Below are 18,035 nucleotides of genomic sequence, written 5' to 3'. Positions count from 1 at the left end.
ATCTCCTCCCATTCCCATTCCTTGTCCCCCACTTTTCCTGCCATTCCCCTTCGCCTGCCCCAGCCATCTCTCCCACTCCTCATCCTCACCTCCCATCCCATTCCCCACTGACCATCACCCTGGCATCTGGGCACATATTGCTTCCTACAGTTGGTACTGCACCACCCCCATACTAGTTTTAGGATCTCCATGAACTAACAAGGTAAAAATGTCCCTGATCATAAAACCTTTGGACTCAATCCTGCGGTCTTTCCTCAAGTGTGTAATTTCCCTAGCTTCAGTCAGTAAGCATTGGTTGCAGGACCAAGGCTCTTAACTAAGGGGAATCATAGAATCATAGAATATCAGGGTTGGAAGGGACCTCAGGAGGTCATCTAGTCCAACCCCCTGCTCAAAGCAGGACCAATCCCCAACTAAACCATCCCAGGCAGGGCTTTGTCAAGCCTGACCTTAAAAATATCTAAGGAAGGAGATTCCACCACCTCCCTAGGTAACGCATTCCAGTGTTTCACCACCCTCCTAGTGAAAAAGTTTTCCCTAATATCCAACCTAAATCTCCCCACTGCAACTTGAGACCATTACTCCTTGTTCTGTCATCAGCTACCACTGAGAACAGTCTAGATCCATCCTCTTTGGAACCCCCTTTCAGGTAGTTGAAAGCAGCTATCAAATCCCCCCTCATTCTTCTCTTCTGCAGACTAAACAATCCCAGTTCCCTCAGCCTCTCCTCAGAAAGTCATGTGTTCCAGTCCCCTAATCATTTTTGTTGCCCTTCGCTGGACTCTTTGCAACTTTTCCACATCCTTCTTGTAGTGTGGGGTCCAAAACTGGACACAGTACTCCAGATGAAACCTCACCAATGTCGAATAGAGGGGAACGATCATGTCCCTCGATCTGGTGGCAATGCCCCTACTTATACATCCCAAAATGCCATTGGCCTTCTTGGCAACAAGGGCACACTGTTGACTCATATCCAGCTTCTCGTCCACTGTAACCCCTAGGTCCTTTTCTGCAGAACTGCTGCCGAGCCATTTGGTCCCTAGTCTGTACCGGTGCATGGGATTCTTCTGTCCTAAGTGCAGAACTCTGCACTTGTCCTTGTTGAACCTCATCAGATTTCTTTTGGCCCAGTCCTCTAATTTGGCCGAGTCCTCTAATTTGAATGTAGGATCAAAAGATCACATGAATCTTTGGGTTTGTTTTCTTCATTTAGATTAGTAGTAGATTCCTCAGTCTCTAACACCCTGCATGAATGAAGCAGAGAATGAGCCTGATGGGCATTCGTGGTATTGTTTCTCAGCCTGTCTGGCCCATCCCAGGAGCTCTCAAATTCATGGGCTGCTCAGTTCATTGGGTTTGCAATGAAGACAAGAAGTGTGTGTTTGCACCTGGCTGGAGTGAAAGTAGCAGCTGTCAGACCTGCCCATGAGGAAGGAGGAACTCTGAACAACGCTCATATACCACTCCAGATATTTCACTGGCTCTTGGAGGCACAGCACTAACTGAATTATAAGGTCTCCTTTGGCCATTGTGTTTTGCAGACAGAAGAGTGTGAAGGGAAATGTAGGATTCTTTCCAGACTGGAACATTCACAAATCACTTTGTAGTTCAGTGATAAGGAGCCTTGTAATCTTCTCTACACTAGCAATTAACAGCGCTGCAACTTTCTCACTCAGGGGCGTGAGCGTTGCCAGAGTAGACTAGCCCTTTGGGAAGTTGCCAGGTCAAATAATTCACTAGGTTTGCAAAATGAAAGAAGAGGCCCAGGTCAGAGCTTAGGTTTGGAGTCACACATGAACCAAAGAGCCCCCAGTTTTGGTGAGGAAGCATCACAGTTTAAAGCTGGATCTGTATCTGCGTGCGGTAGCTAGACCCTGTCTCTATAATAGGCCAAACCCCTGGATCCAAGCACCCCCATAGCACTGGGTGAAAAGAGGTGGGGCAGGGCGTATTAAATCCAAGATTAGCATCCTGGGCTCATCTCTTTTGCACTCCCTCTTCTTCAGAGATAGAGTACAGGGGCCTGCTTCTCCTCTTTCTCATAATTCCATTGGCATCAGTGGAGCTACACTCCTCCTGATTTACTCCAGTGTGAGTTGGGAATCAGGGCCCAAGCATCTCTGTATAAGGCACCTGACTATGCAAATGTACAAGGTGTGAGCTGTTGAGAAAGTCTAGCACTCCGACTGGCTGAATAGCTCATACTATTGTTTAGAAAAAAGCAGGTCACTATTAATTAAATATGGATGGATGATGCTTAAGTCGTTTGGGATGTATCCATTCCACGTGACAGTTGCCATGACAAAATTAAACATGCTCTTGGCTACCATTTGCGAAAGCCAATTACACCCTTTGAGATCTGTAATTGCTATGGTGACACACAACAGTTTGCATCACAAGTGGCTCTATATACCTGAGCACGGCTGGGAGATAAAGGGAAAAAGATTTTCTAAGCATTAGTGGAATTTTTTAATTGATTTGCTGTGGCTACCTTCACAACCACTGTGTGTTAACTTAGAATGAAATTCACTTCTGTGCAGAGGTCAAGCATAATGCCCAGGCACTACATAAGTTTTCAGAAGGACATAAGCAAAAGAAGCACAGTCTGGTATCCAACTAGTACACTAACCTAAGGCCTGTGAGACCCAGGTTCAAGTTTCTGCTCTGCAAGAAACTTTCTATGAGAGCCAGGACAAGCCTTTTGGTGCCCCAGTTCCCTGGGGGATAATAGCACTGTCATACCTTGCAGGGAGCTTGTGAGGATAGCTATATTAAAGATGATGAGGTGCTCAGATAGCACACTGATCCGGGCAACAAGCAGATAGTGAGTGATGTCTAGGCTTTATGCTGATTCTTTGCACAGGGGTGAATTTCAGCTGGTGTGAATATTCTACTGAGTTTACTAGCAGAAATGGTCAGGGAATTTTGAACGAGTCTTGACAAATCTACTTGGCCAGCCAATTTTTTAATTAAATAATTGTATTTGCAGCAGGAATCTCATTCTAAAAGTGATGCCAGACCTGCCAAGAGCTTCAGCCAAAACACCCAACACATTTCTATTTAAATCACACAGTCTAGACTGGGGATTTGCTCTGATTACAGCCATGAGTATAGGCGAGCCATGAGTATAGGTGCTTACATGGTGCTCACCCTGGGGGTTTGAGAATGGGGCAGCCCCACTGGTGGAGAGAGTGGCTTTGCCTGTCTGTATGAAGGGTCGCACCTGTACAACTGCAATGTTAGCAGCAATGAGAGAAAGACCCCCAGGGCAGACATGGCCTAAGGGTGGGGTAGGGACTCTGTGCAAATGGGAGAGGAATTGCCATTAGCTCCCACCAGCATCAGGGAGCGGAGCTGGCAGTGGCAGCCATCACTTCATCACATATATGCTAATTCCAAACCCTCCCTTCATTGCTCTGCTCTTTCCCAACCACCCAGGGTGGAATTACTCTACTCCACCCCCCGACCCACCCAATGAATTAATCTGCTGCCCCCAACACAGACAGACCCCGCCCCTCGCACCAATTAATCAATCTGCTGCCTTATTACCAACCCCACAGCTTTAAAACTCACAAGACTGGGTTTAAAACTGAAGGTTAGACTGTGCTGAATTTGGATTTCAAACATCCCTGCTTCCCCCTGGCACCATGCAGGTGTCACAAGCAGTGTCATCAACTCTCTCAAATCTATGGGGTGAGGGGATTCGGGCCCCACATCAAGAGCTTTTGTGGCCCTCCGATGGCGGGGACCCTCCAACTTCTCCCCAAGCCCCAGCACACCATTAATCCTGTGCTCCCCCCAACCCCACATCTTCCTCTCCCCCAGCCCTGCAATTCATTATGCAGCCACATCAGTCCCCACCCCATCTGTCTGTCTCCTGGAGCCTCAGCCCTGCTCCTCCTGGGACTCGTCACCCTCTGCTTCCCCTTCCCAGGGCTTCAAAGAGGAGATGCAGACTGACCCACTACTTGCAGGAGGGTGGGAAGCAGAGCCACCCTGAGCCGAGGGGCAATTTTTGCTCCCTCCTCCCCTACCCCAAAACAACTCTGAGCTCCTGAGGAACGGATGGGGCGGGGAAGCGCTTCTGTCACTCTGATTGGCTGCATACAAGTATATTCACTTACTGCTGTAGCGCCCCCCTCCCCCGGAACAGGTCATGGCCTTGCAGGGTCTTCACCTTTAGCACCCCTGCTGTTCACCCCGTTGGCCCTGTGAGGGCCTGGCTCTGTGCACAGCCGAGCTCCCTGGGCTCTGGCTCAGCCATGGTTGATCCAGACCCCTGCCACGGTAACAAAGGCCAAGCATCCCAAGAGATCCTTCCACCCCTTTGGGGCTGTTCCTCAACCCACCCAGTCCTCATCCCCACCCTGGGCTCAAGAGTCTTTGTGCTTGGGTTTGTACGCCCCTGCCTTGGGGCTTGGAGGGGAACCCAGACCCACCCTCTGCCAGTCGATCGAGATCTCCGGGCTGCTAAAAGTCCAGCAAAGCAGGGCTCAGGCAGGCTGCCTGCATGCCGTGGCCCAATGCTGCTCCCAGAAGCAGCCAGCTGCTGGCACGTCTCTTTGGCCCCTGGCCGGGTGGGAGGGGAGGAGGAGGCTCCATCTGCTTCCCCCACCCCCAGCACTGTCCCTGCAGCTCCCATTGGCCGGGAACCGGGCAATGGGAGCTGCAGGGATGGCATTTGGGGGTGGGAGCAGTGCACGGAGACACGCTGTCCCACTCCCCCCGCTGGTGTGCAGAGACGTGACAGCAGCCGGCTGCTTCCAGGAGCAGCGTGGGGCTATGGCAGGCAGCCTTGCCTAAGCCCTGCTACACCGCTGACTGGGAGCCACCTGTGGTAAGCACCTCCCAGCCAGAGCCTGCACTTTACACCCCTTCCTGCACCCCAACCCCCCCGCCCCAGGTCAGAATCCCCTCCTGCACCAAACTCCCTCCCAGAGCCCACACCCCTCACCCTCTCCTGCACCCCAACACTCTGCTCCAGCCTAGAGTCCCCTCCTGCACCCAAACTCCCTCCCAGAAAGAAACTAATATAACAGGTGTTCTCAGGTAAGAAGTAGGCTATTTTGAATTAACTTAGCTATATTCTACATGTTTTGAGACTGAAATGTAACCACAGAATGGCTTTAGGTAATTAAAAGGCAAGTTTAGTATAGCATTAATAGCCTCGATGCCATAATTGTGATCATTTTGTTTTAAATTAGGAAAAAAGACTTGAATACAGGGGTCCCACAAAATCTAATAGCCCTGGGCCCACAGGAGAGTTAATCTAGCCCTGTCTCCACCCCTCCAGGTGCAGGGTGTGCCCCAGAAGGGATGGGGCAGCAAGGAGTCTCTCACTCCTCTCCTTCCTGGCTGGGAGTTTCACGTGCCTCCCTTTATCCTCACCCCTGCCCTGGAGGAAGGGAGCAGTGCCAGGAATGGGAGAGACAAAGCTGCTCCTGAGCAGGAGAACTCAGGAGACTCAGGGGTGCACCTGGCCCTTTAAGAGATGGCCGGGTTGGGAGGCAGCTGTGAGAGCTCCACTTGCTGGGGAGTGGGGAGAGATGCCTTATAGCACATGGAGTAGCTCTGTCTGGCTGCCTTTCTCCAGGAGATGAGGTAATAGGAATGACAGCCAATCAGAGAGTGTTTGCTGAAGATTGACAGGTTTTCTCCATAGAAGGGGCTGAACACTTGCCATCAAGAGGGGGTGGGAACCCCTAGAGGTGGCAGTCAGGGTTATGCCCAGCCAGCTAGGGATCAGGAACGTGTCACAGGCCCCATAGATCCAGTCCAATCTTTTAGGTGTGAAATTCTCACCATGACCTGCTCACTCCCCAGGAATCATTTGCAGAGGTGATCCGGCCAGTCGCCCCGAAGGACAAATACTCCAGAGAAACTGGCCTCCTGTTCACAGCTAATGCATGAAAAGGAGGTGACAGTCATGGCATAAATGGTTTGCTATGAATTATTCATCCAGCCCTGGCTCTGAGGCTGGTTCCATGTTATAATATCCCTCCCCTGAAGACAAGAGACAGATCGGAGGGAACAACAACAAAAATGTCTGGCCCTGAACTCTTAGCCCTTCCAGGAAAACGCAACTTCAGAATTCAAGCTTGGAGACAGATCTGATCCAAATACCTGGATCCAAACAGCAGAGAGTCTCATGACTCCAGGAGCTGGAACTTTAAAAAAAGACCAGGTATCATGAGATGCATGATTAAATTGTGAAAGTTGGCAACACTGTCCTTGTGGCACTGTCCCTCACCCTTGTGAAGGGTAATCTGCAGATCCAGGATCCATATTGGGCTGGGAGTGAATTCCCAGTTCTACCCTGATCTGCTGTGTGCACCAGTGGGGAAGTCTCTTCACCCCTCTGTGTGTCAGTTCCTTAATTGTAAAATGGGCAAGGCTTGAACTGGAAACAAGTGTGGTGGTGCTCTCCCAAGATCCACCCACAAGCCAAGCTCCACTTGAGATTCCTAATTTCCAACGTGAGATGCCCTCAGCAGATTGTGCAAATATTCAAGATATGACCAAGCAGGCTCCATGTCCTCTACAAACTTGGCTGCCCTTCACTGGGTCTCAGACGATCCCTTGGAGAGGTCAGATTAAGACAAAAGTGCAATAAACTCATGCCAGAGCCCTGGCTTCCAGAGACCTGTGAGAACCCTGGAGTCTGAGCTTTCATTTAAAAATCATTATTTTTCTAGCTCTCGTTGTTGCAAAGAAAACCCTGTAAACATGAGTCAAGTGTAATCAACACAGTGCTGTCTGCCTGAGTTTGCAGACAGTATCTGGCAGAGAGATCAACAGCATTCACTAGAGCTGGAGAGGAAGCCGGCTGGCCTCACACCCAGTATTGGAGCAGACCTGGCCCCTGCTGCTCAGGTGAGCTGCCTAGCTGGAGCATAGGCTGCCCCATATAGTTTGAGTGGGATTGTCTCCCACTTGGTGAGGCTCAGCTCCACCCCGGGGCATGGACCCACCCCTCTGAGCTTTTTGAATCCACAGGGCCTATGGGGGCCAGTGTGGTGGTCCTCCCCTAGATGCCATCCACTTGTAGCACCAAAATGAGATGCCTCTCATGGGATATTCTGCAAGTCTGCAATCCTCCCCCCCTTTACTTATTTGTTTGGATCAGCAGTGAAGCGGTTAACTATACCACCATGTAAAGTCCACACTCCATTGAGAGGAATGGGGCAGTTCACCCCTCGCAGAACTATTGCTCCAAGCTCTCTGCAGCTGCAGAGTACAGTAAGCTGTCATCACAGTTTACTGTCATTTTATGTTTTCAGGGTATTCTCAGCAGCCAGAAGGGACACCCACTTACTCACCTTATGGTAACTGCGTCTTCCAAGTGTCCTGACCATGAGAATCCCAGTTGTGGTCTGCATGCACCTCATATGTGCAAGATGGGAATCTGTTGACTAGCAGTGTGAGCGGGGGCATTCCCTGGGCCCTGCATGTCTTCCCCCTACTCTCACCTAAGAGCATGTAGGGCATAGTGGTTCGAGTTCCCTTGCTAATGCAGAATAGCAGTAAAGATGGACTCTGAAGGAGTGGGAATGGAGGACAGGTTGTGGGATCTGCACAGACAAAACATAGAGCTTGTCTCTATGAACTCTTAATTTGTGACAAGCTGGAGTGTAAATCTACCCTGCACTAGCCTGCTGCACATTGGCTGTGTGGACCCTATTGCTGCCCACTACAAGTTCCTCCAAGCACTTCGATCTATCCTACTTTGAAATGGAAGTATATTAAAGTGCACTAGGGAACTGCAACAGCAGTGTCCACACGGACAGGCCATGCATGGCAGCCTAGATCAGGGTAGATTTACACCCCAGCTTGCCGTGAATTCAGTGTTCAAGTAGACAAGCCCACAGTTACTGTAAGGTCAGTGTCCATTTTATCTTCTTCAGGTCTTTGTCTGTTTGGATCGCACTTATGGTGACTAGCTAGCAGCTTCCAGATTAATGTGAGGAAAGTCTGAGAAGTTCTACCTACTGCTCTCCCCAATGAGGTATTTGATCGAATTGCCAGATCCAGGGTGTAATGTTTGGTAAAGGCATCTGCTGAGCTCTAAGTGGCTGCCCTGCAGATCGCTGATATAGGAATATTGCCTGGGCCCTAGCTGAGTGGTCCTTGATTCGTGAGAAAAAGGGAATATCTGCTAGGACATGTCTACAAACACAACAAATTTCTACAGCCACAGCTGCATCAGTCATGAGTCTGAGAAGGTGCAATCCCTGACCAGCAGAGCTGTGCTGGCCAAAGTCCCTAGTGTAGGTGAGTTACATTGTCAAAACTGCGTTTTCATAGCTTGTTTGACGTGTTGTGACTAGAATAAGCTATACCAGCAAAAGGGCAGTTTTGCTGGGATAAACTGCATCCACACTAGGAGCTGGTATAGTAGACTGGTATAGCTATCCCAGCAAAGGACTTCTAGGGTATACATGGCCCTAGTTTGTAATAAATCGGAATGCACTGAGTGATCCACTTGGGTAATCTCTGGGAAGAGATGCTCTGACCTTTCACAGCTTTCCCTAATGCCGCAAATAAATGGGGTGATTTCCTGAATGGCTTTGTCTTGTCTAAGCAATATAGGGCAGCACTGGAGACATCTGAAATTGGGAGTTGTTTTCTCTTGGGCTTGAGTGGTTTGGGAAAGAAAACAGTTTGGCTGATGGCTTGGTTTAAGTGAAAATTAGACGCTACCATGGTGAGGAACCTCGGGCAGGGGTTTCAGCACCACCTTACCCTTGCGCAGGCAGTAAGGGAGGGGTCTGCCATTTGTATCTGAATCGCGTTAACACTACTGGCTGAGTAGGCAGTCACCAGAAGGTGGTTTTTTGAGTGTTAAATCGTGAAGAGAGAACGTCCATCAATGTTCAAAGATGGGTACCAAAAGACCCATCAGAATTACATGAATGTCCCAGGGCGGGAGGCTCTGGAATGGGAGAAAGGCATGAACAGGTTTTTTTAGAAATTCTGAAACAGTGGCATGAGGGACCACTGCATGAGTTTGAATAGGAGGGCAGCAAGCTGAAATGGCAGCTAGGTGCACTCTGATGGCAAGGCTTGAGTTTGAGCATGCCATCCAGAATTTTGGGGGTAGAAGCTCACAAAGGGTTCAGATCTTGTTGTGAAGCTCAGATGGAAAATCTCTCCCACTTCGCTTTGCAGACTGATCGTGTAGAGGGCTTCCTGCTCTGTATCAGGAGCTCTTGGATTTCTGTGGCACAATCCCTGTCTGTTGTGCTCAGCCAGCCAACTTCCAGACCATCAGGGCAGAGATATTTGGAGAATTTGCCCTTGATTCTGGGACAGCAAGTCTGGCAGCGTGGGGAGAGAGCGTGGCAGCTGCTTGAACAGATGCAGTAGATCTGGGAGCCAATGCCTTCTGGCCCAATAAGGGGCCACTGAGGCTGCATCCTGATCTTGTTTATGACCTTGAGTATGAGGGGGGTGGTATGACAAGCATAGGGAAGACATTGAGACCAGGGGATGAGAAAAGCATACTGGAGGGAGCCTGGGCCAGTCCCTGCTATGGAGCAGATGAAAGGGTATTTGTTGTTCTTATTGGTGGCAAAAAGACCTATGATGGGGGAGGCCCAGCTGTGGAATACAGGTTCAAGAATGGAGTGCTTCAGTGAGCACTCCTGGTTGGCTGGGTACCGTCTTTTGAGGTAACCTAGTAGACTAGATCATTGTTTGTCCCTGATAGGTGAAGGGCCGTGGGAGTTATCGTGTGAAGATGGCACCATTTCCACAGCTGACTCACTTCCTAACTGAGAGAGGATGAGCAGGCACTCCTGGTCCATTGATACAATACATTGCTGAGGCGTTGGCTGTCAGGATCTGTACAGTGGCCCCCCCTGCCAGGAGCAGTAGACTGGCTCTACTGCTGAATCATCCCACAGCACATGGATAAGGGGTGAGAACTCTTCCCTGGACTATATACCTTGGATGTATCAGTTGTTTAGCGGAGCTCCCCCATCTGTCCTAATGGAAACACCTGCAATTAGTGTGATGGTGGGAGGAGAGGTGCAAAATGGTACCCCCTTTTGCAGACTGGGGGTTCCCCACCAATGCAGGGAAGCTACTAAAGGAGTTGGGCCCATGGGGTGAGTGCCCAAATGGTGGTTGGTTGGTTGGTTAGTAAGCAGGCCTCAGCCAGCTTTGGAGAGGGGGATGTGAAGTCTGGTAAGAGATGTCACAGAAGTGCACAGCGTATGTGGCCTAATAGTTTGAGACAGGTCTTGCTGTTGTTGCAGGGTTTCCCTGAGGGTGGAGACCAGGGATGTGATGTCCTGAAATCTGTCCAGAGAGAGGTATGCCTTTGCTGATTTGGAACGAAGAAGGGCCTCCATACGTTCTATGGACTATGCTGGAGTGAGGGATGACTTGTAATTCATTCTCAGTCCTAAGGAGTGGTTCAGATTAAGGACTATGGAGAGAGCATTGGAAGCTTCCTGATGGGGAATAACCTCTTAGAAGCCATTTGTCCACGCCCAGGTAGAGCTGTATTCCTTCTCCCAGGTGGGCCCCTACTACTGCCTAGCTTTTCTGAATACTCTCAGGGCAGTAGAAAGGCTGAGCAACAGTACCATGTACAGGGAGTGGTCATGTCCCAAAGTGACTGGAGATACTGTTTAGTCAGAAGAATTGCTATGTGAAAATAAACATCTTGGAAGCTGAGAGCAGCAAACCAATCCTAAGGGTCTAATGAGGGGATGATGGAGGCTAGAGTCACTATTCTGAACTGGAGTCAGTATGTCAATCTGTTCAGTAGCCTCAGGCCCATGTTAAGAAGTATTTGTGACATTCTATACCTTGACGGAGCAACCTGTAACCCCCATATTCCTCATTTATATATAATTGTGATCTTGCACATAAAGCAGGCCATGTGAGGTATCAGGGGAAAGGTTATGATCTGTTGAAAGCCACTATTCTATCAAAATATGTATATCATTAACACATATGAAGTTATGAGAATTGTGTTGTATGCTTCCCACTAAAATATGCTGTAGGTTTGGGAAGTGCCCAGATACTAGCTCTCCAGAGACAATGCCGAGGAAGGACAGGGAGTACCAATGCCCGGGAGGGTGTCAAACAACCATTAACAGCCATTGTCCAGCAAGGGAGCTACAATTCAATGATTCACCTGCCACACCAGGGGAATTGCTCAGCCGTGCCTGGGGACTCAGCAATGCTCACCAGACATGCCTGGACTTCTATTCTCCAAGCACATGGGACCGAGGGTATAAAACAGAACACAGGGTCACATGCTTGGCCTTTCTCCTGTCCTCACCTATGCTGCAAGCAACAAAGACACTCAGAAGACTGAAGACTCCAACAAAGGAGACTGGCCCAGGTTTAAGGGACAAACCTGTATATTAAGGACTGCAATATCCAGTGGGGTGAGAAAACTACTTAATCTAGATGTTGCCCTGTCTAATAGGGTTGAGAATTTAGACTACGTGCTTATATTTTCTTTTCTTTTGGTACCTAACTCTGACTTTTTGCCTATAATTTATAATCACTTGACATCTATCTTTTGTAGTTAATAAATTTATTTAACTGTTTATCTTTACCAGTGAATTTGCCTGAAGTGTTTGGTAAGGGTGCTTGCTCTGGTTTATAAAGGCTGGTGTATATCCACTTTCCATTGATGAAGTGGTGAACAAATTAATAAATTTGCACTGCTCATCTTGATGTGGCTCCGGGAGCATTCATGCAATCTATCTGGGTGTGGGGCTCCACATGCTGTTTTTCTGAGTGATAATAGCACCTGGAGGGGTTTGCTGCTTGTCACTAGCAAAGCACTGTGAGACACAGCCCAGGCTGGAGAGTTAAGGCGGCACAGTGGTCCCACAGTCCCAGGCTGCACCCCGGGGATCCCATCACAGTATTTACCCTTTTTTTCTGGGGATAAAGAAGCAGCGAGAATAAAAACCCTTCCCTTTCATTTTGGATTGTTCAAAATGGTTAGTTTCGATTTTGACTTTTTAAAATTGTATGTTATAACAAAGAATGTAATTCAAAACATTAAACAATTTGAAATGAAGTCATTCTCAAAAGAAAACTGGAACTTTTTGTTCCAAAATATGTCAAAACGGGATGTTCTACATTGTCAGAAATCCCCCCCCCCCCCCGCCCCAAACAAAATTTTGGCAAAATTGACACAAATTCATTAATCATTTAAACTTTGATGGACCTGCATTTTCTGATGAAACTCCAATCTAAAGTTTTCTGACCAGCTCATCTCCTAGCCAGTTTGGAGGCCTAAGAACAGCTGACTGTCCAGGTTTCAGACTGGAACCAGGAGCCTGTAGGGTAGAGTTCCTGCTTATAGGGGCAGTTAATGAGAGGGATTGCTGGGAGAAGAGTCCCTTTTGATGTCAGAGGAATGTCTTTCCAAAACCTTTCTTTTCCCTCATTGTCTGCTCTAGTAGGTGGAGCTTTAGCCAAGTATCTCTGGAGTAGCAAGTGGAGTGAAGAAGGACCAGAACAATGAGCAACAGTCCCGGACGTGGCACTTGCCCAAACAGAACAGACACTGACTGTGCCCATGGATTAGAGAGATGAGTCCTTCGCACAATGGGCATGGTTTAAAGCTAGAGGATTGAGGCTCAGTCTTTAAGCAGGAAGGCATTGACTAATAGCCAGAAGAAATGACAGATTTTAGAGAATGAAAACAAAGAAGGGGCTGCCAATAAGGCAGAAATATCTCACTGAACTGAGCTTTACAAAAGGATTGGGTAAAAGGTGCTGTGAGGTAGCAGGTGGACACAGCTGAGCTCCACCTCGCTGCCACAGGCAGTAAGAGGGAACTAAGAGGTGGTTGGGCTTCTGTGTACCCTTGGCTGGGGGGCATGAGGACATGCAGGTGTGGCTCCAGTAGAAACTGCTGGCTCAAGAACCCAATCTCACCTGCATGAGATGCATGAACACCTAGAGTGGGATCCACACACACAAAGACTCAAGGGAGAACTTCCTTTTTTTAAAGAAATGAAATTTAGATTCTGGAGGACAAATTCATCCTCAAAACGTGTGCCATGTGTACATTTCAGCATTGCCCAGTCGTGAAAATGGGGATTCAATATTTCCTTTCTCCCGACTTTTCTCTGGTTTTTATGCAGAGCATAAACTCTTGGCAGCAAGGACTGCTTCTCACTATGTGCTTGTATGAGCTCCAAACTCAGCTGGGGTGTCCCAGCTCTCCAGTAACACAAATACGAATCCCTATAAGCAGCTATCATGTTTCCTCTTGTCGGTTTAAAAGCACAGAGCCCTTCCTTTTCTATGCTTGTTGGTGTTTTCCAGCAATTTATTTTTATTTTCCTAGAAAAAAGGAAGCCCCTTCAAAATCACATGGACGGTTAGGAAAATACAGACCGATAGGGGTACAGACAGGAAGGGAAATGCAAAGTCCCCCAGTGTCCCCAAGCAGGACTAGTAGGAAATAGATGACCTGAAATGAGAGACCATACAATCTGTTGTTTACCTTCTCCTGTGGGTTAAAGTAAACAGATACCAAGACAGAGGGTCTTTTTTATTTACTAAGGTTTTTTTTATTGTGTCTGTTTTGTATTCCAAACCCTTCCCCTATAACTCTTCCCTCCCTCACAAAAAACTATTGTGAAAAGCCTAGTGTTGACTGAAGTCCAGTCGGAGTAACTCAGTATTAGCTATTGCACCGCTAAGAATCAGAAATCAAATAATGTCCCCTAGAAAATCAAAACCAAGGAACCCACCCGAATGAAGGCTGTCCACCAAATGGGGGGAGGAACACAAATCCACCAGTGACAGCCCAGCAGGTGTGTCTGTGCAGCTCTGTGTGTCTGAGCATCCGTGGGTCTCATTCGAAATTCAAGTGCCTACACAGCAGTCGCAGCGTGTTTATCCACAAAGGCTTGGTGTTGTTGGTCTCAAGATCTTTCCCACCCACTCCTTACCTTCTCTGACCCCAGCCATCTCCTCAGGTCCCACTCTCTCAAGATGCTCAGTGCGGTCTGTCCAGCATGTGGCAACAGGGGGAAATTTTTAAAAAAGATCTCCCAAAGCTTCCTTCTAGGAATCATCTTGTATCCTTGAGCCGGGGGGGGGGGGGGGGGGAGTGGGGGGGGGGGTTGTTGGTCAGTTTCCCCCTCTGTCAGTGGTTTCTGTTTTCAAATGGGCCTTTAGCTGAAGCTGGGCGGATAATCCTATACACATTTTGGAAAGCAATGTATATACTCTATAGGCATCACCTGCAAATTGCCACTACAGGAGGGTCAAAACTGACATGTATTTTAAAACTAGAAGATATATATATATATATATATATATGTGTGTGTGTGTGTGTGCGTGTATAGCTGTGTATATTGTATCTATATACATATACACCTATGTACACACACATATATAGCTGTATTTAGTTAGTAGAAAATATTTCTAGCATACCCTTGACCCTTTAAGGAAGACCAAAGCTGATTACATCTTAATTGTGAGCCACCAAAGCACCTTGAACCAAGAGTGCCCAGTTACACTTGCAGCAACTTTTGGAGACACAGGCCCATGTCAGAGTTTTGCAAAGGATTCGGTATAAAACCAGCAGCCAGCCATTTTTTAGGGGCTGGGGAGAGACAGGAGGATTGCTATTACTCTGATTGTTTCTGTTGTTCTGGCACTGTGGCAGGAGGGCCTGCTTTCATGGGAGCACTGGAAGGAATCTATGATATCAGAGGGCATAGGAAGAAGGGGCACATGGGACCATGTGATAGAAAAAAGGCGAGTGCTCGGCTCTTTACAGTGAGGTGACCAGAGACACCTGTTGGTCTAAGAAAAAAACAAGCAAAGCAAGAGGAGATATTTGCTCTAGAGGTAAAGGCTGCCGCAGCTCAGCACTCTGCACATCCAATGGCTGAAACCTCTCCAGGATTCTCGTTATTGTCCTGTCCCCACTTGGATTGTCTTATGCCAGGAACCCAAGATGTAGCCCAAGAAGCCTGCTGGATCTGGCTATGTCTGATGGTGCTGTCACTGCAGAGTGGAGCCACAGCCAATCAACTGCAGGTTATTATTGCTGGTGAAGTCAAGCAAATGATTTCTGTTCCTCTGGCAGAGGAGAAGCACAGGCCATGGCTGGCAGCATTTAATACACACATTTTACATTATATTAATTTAGATGCAAATCAGGTGGCTCCCTCAGGCTCCAGCAGAGCACCAGGGTGACACTCTGTGCCACACCATTGGGCTTCTCTGAACATAGGAGTGGCAGGATGGGAACTAGCTGGCCTCTACCTTTCAACATCATCTTAACCTGTTCTCTTGTGGTTCAAAGCAGAGGCCCCCAGAAGCTGAGAGGCTAACACTGAGGGAGGTGAGGCGAATGAACCATCCTCTTCCCACCACTTACTTTGACTTCCTTCAGCTGGAATGCAAAATCAGCAACAGGCCTCTGAGCATGGTGCTAGTTGTGAGGCAGCAGCCATGCTGCTGATCAGCTGGCAAAGCACAACAGTGACCAGTGAGATGAGACTCGCACCTCCCCTGTCCCCGATCCCTTTAGGAATACAGAGGGGACATAGCCCCTCCCTACCATGATGGACCTGCGACTGGCTTTTGCTCCCACTAACACATCAGTGGGGTGGGAAGAATGCTGAGGGAAGTGAGGGTCCTTCCATAGCCAGGTCACCAGATGCTTCACCTTGTCCAGAAGGAGTCCAAGAAAGGGAAAAGCAACCCTCCTGCCCTTGTGATTCTAATCCCTACAGGGAACTGCATTAGCAATACTGACCCTCCACCACTTCCTCTGCAATCCACTCAGGACAGGAGAAAACCATGGGGGAATCAGAACCTTCCAATGCACACAGCAAACTGCTCAGGACCTCAAAATCTAGACGCTATAGGCCAGATCTCCAGCTGGTGCAAATCAACACAGCTCTTCAAATGGAGCTGTTCCACAATACACCAGCTATGGACCTGGCCCAGTGTTCCTTCTTTTCTGCCCATGTCAACCTGGGATCTGTGTCTCAACAGGAAAACTTTTGGTGGCTCTATGGCTGATCATTGACAAGTTCCAGCTCAGGCACACATTGTATCTGTGTATTACCTCAGTAGATTAAATTTCCTCATTTTCTTTTGCTCCACGTATTAAAATATTCTATAAAATCAAGTGACCAAAAATCTATAGCTCTAAGAATACCTGGTTATCTTCTTTTTGTTTATCGCTAATCACAGTCAAACCTAAAGAAAGAAAGGCAAAGAAAGAAAGAAAAAGGAAAGCAATGACTTGTGAAAGTCTGATCAGGAACTGAATTGCAGGAGTGGCAAAAACGGCTTTGAGAAGAGATCCTCATAAATTGGAGGGCAGTTTGGATCTGACAGGTTCTAGCTCCCCGGGGAGCACAACAGATTCTTTCCTCCCACCAGCAGTCAGGGAGGGAGCAACGACAGCACTGGCTCCAAACACTAGCGGGTGTGGCAGAGAACCTGAGGACATCTGACGTGGCAAAGTCATGCGTCCAGGAATAGAGCTACAGGGCTTCCTGAGAAGTCCAGACCCTCCGCCAGAGAAAGGAAAGAAGCTCAGAACAGACTCTCTAGAGGAAAGAGGAGAACTTTGGCTCAGAGTCTGAGACAATTCTTGGGGCAAAGATGGCTGGGAAGCAGAAATCAACCTGATGTCCTGGCTCAGGCGTCTTGGTGGCAAATGTGGAGAGCTCTTGGGTTGAAGGACCAGTGGAGGTGGGCTGGAGGTCTGAGGCATGAGCAGAGATCCATGAGAGCCAGAGGCCCTGGAAGGGCCACATTGGAAAGTTCTTGTGGCCTCTGGGCTCTGACTAGGAGGACTAAGGCCAGAAGGGGTGTAACAAGGGGAGGCTACACCAGGCTGCTGCAATGGAGACATGGAGGCAAAAGGTGACCCTTCCTGGTGCAGCTGGCCTATCGTCCCAGTTGCAGAACCTAATGCACTTGGTTGTATTTGGCACAGCCCTGAAAGGGAGCCTCCAGAGGCTTGTGCCAGCTGGCTTAAGCTAGAGGATGGAGAACTGGAAGAAGGAGGGGGTTGAAAGTGGTTCATTCTTCCCAAAGTTCCACTTCCCGTGAGTGGCTGTAACTGTCCCACCTGCGGTGGTCTGGGGGTGGGCTGGAATTGGTTGAGAAGATTGCTAGGTGAGTTTGATGAGAGCTGGGTGAAGGAAGTAGGTGGAGACCTAGTGGTGGCCTGCTGGAAGTGGCCAAACCCACTAGGCAGAGTGTTGCTGGAAAGTGGCTGCTGCTGAACTGCCCCTAAAGGAGACCCTGAAGGCGCCTGTTGAAACTGGTTCAATCCTGCTGATGATGTGCCACCCAAGCACTGTTGGCTTGAGCCAGGGGAAGGAGATCCAACTGAGGCCTGATGGAACTGGCCTAAGCCAGCAGAGGCTGTGAATCCTGCCAGCTGCTGGATTTGGAAGGAAGATGATGAAGGGGTTTCAGCTCCTGGAGTGTGCAGCTGGGATGGCGTGCTGGATGGAGAACCTACTGCAGAAGGACCAGCTGATGGTATAATAGACTGAAGCCTTTTCAGTTGTCTCGGCGTCTGGCTGGACGGCTGCCCCAAAGACCCCAAAACAGATACTGGAGAACGGAATATAGCAGTCGGGAGGCGCGGGTGGTGGGTCAGAGCTATTGCTACTGAAGTGGTGGCTGCTGCAGCTTGCAAGGGCGCCTGGATCAGTGGAGTCCAAATGACGGGGGTTGGTGTGGAAGCTGCTGCTGCGGCAGCCTGGACATTGTGAGCGCAGTGCGCCATCTCTCTGTCGTGCTGCACAATCTGCTGGATGATCTCGTTCTCCTGATAGTTGAAGACACCAGAGTTGAGGTCGTGCTGGACTTTATGTAGCAGGATGGAATTTTTCTTACCTGTAGAAAAAAAGGAGAGAGGAAGAATCAGTCTGATTGGTAAAAGCAAGGGGGAAACCTTTCAGGGGGTATCAATTGAAGGCCACTGCCTGCCCCTCCCAGTTCATTTTCGGGCCACATTGTCCCATTCTCATTAGTTCTCTCAAATGGAGGTGCCA

At 48.7% G+C, this 18,035-nt stretch overlaps 1 protein-coding gene across 1 annotated transcript in view; it reads right to left on the bottom strand.

Annotated features, from left to right (window-relative positions):
* Positions 1-13,574: 13,574 nt before the first annotated feature.
* Positions 13,575-18,035, bottom strand: part of HCN4 (hyperpolarization activated cyclic nucleotide gated potassium channel 4) — a 168,572-nt gene continuing 164,111 nt past the window's right edge. Inside the window, exon 8 of the mRNA XM_037911597.2 lies at positions 13,575-17,877. Coding sequence (XP_037767525.1) covers positions 16,325-17,877 — 1,553 coding nt within the window. The 3' untranslated portion in view covers positions 13,575-16,324. The remainder of the gene's footprint in view (positions 17,878-18,035) is intronic.

This window comes from Chelonia mydas, chromosome 10, assembly GCF_015237465.2.
Source record: "Chelonia mydas isolate rCheMyd1 chromosome 10, rCheMyd1.pri.v2, whole genome shotgun sequence".
In the NCBI taxonomy this organism is placed as follows: domain Eukaryota; kingdom Metazoa; phylum Chordata; order Testudines; family Cheloniidae; genus Chelonia; species Chelonia mydas.
This window is presented reverse-complemented; position numbering and strand designations above follow the sequence as displayed.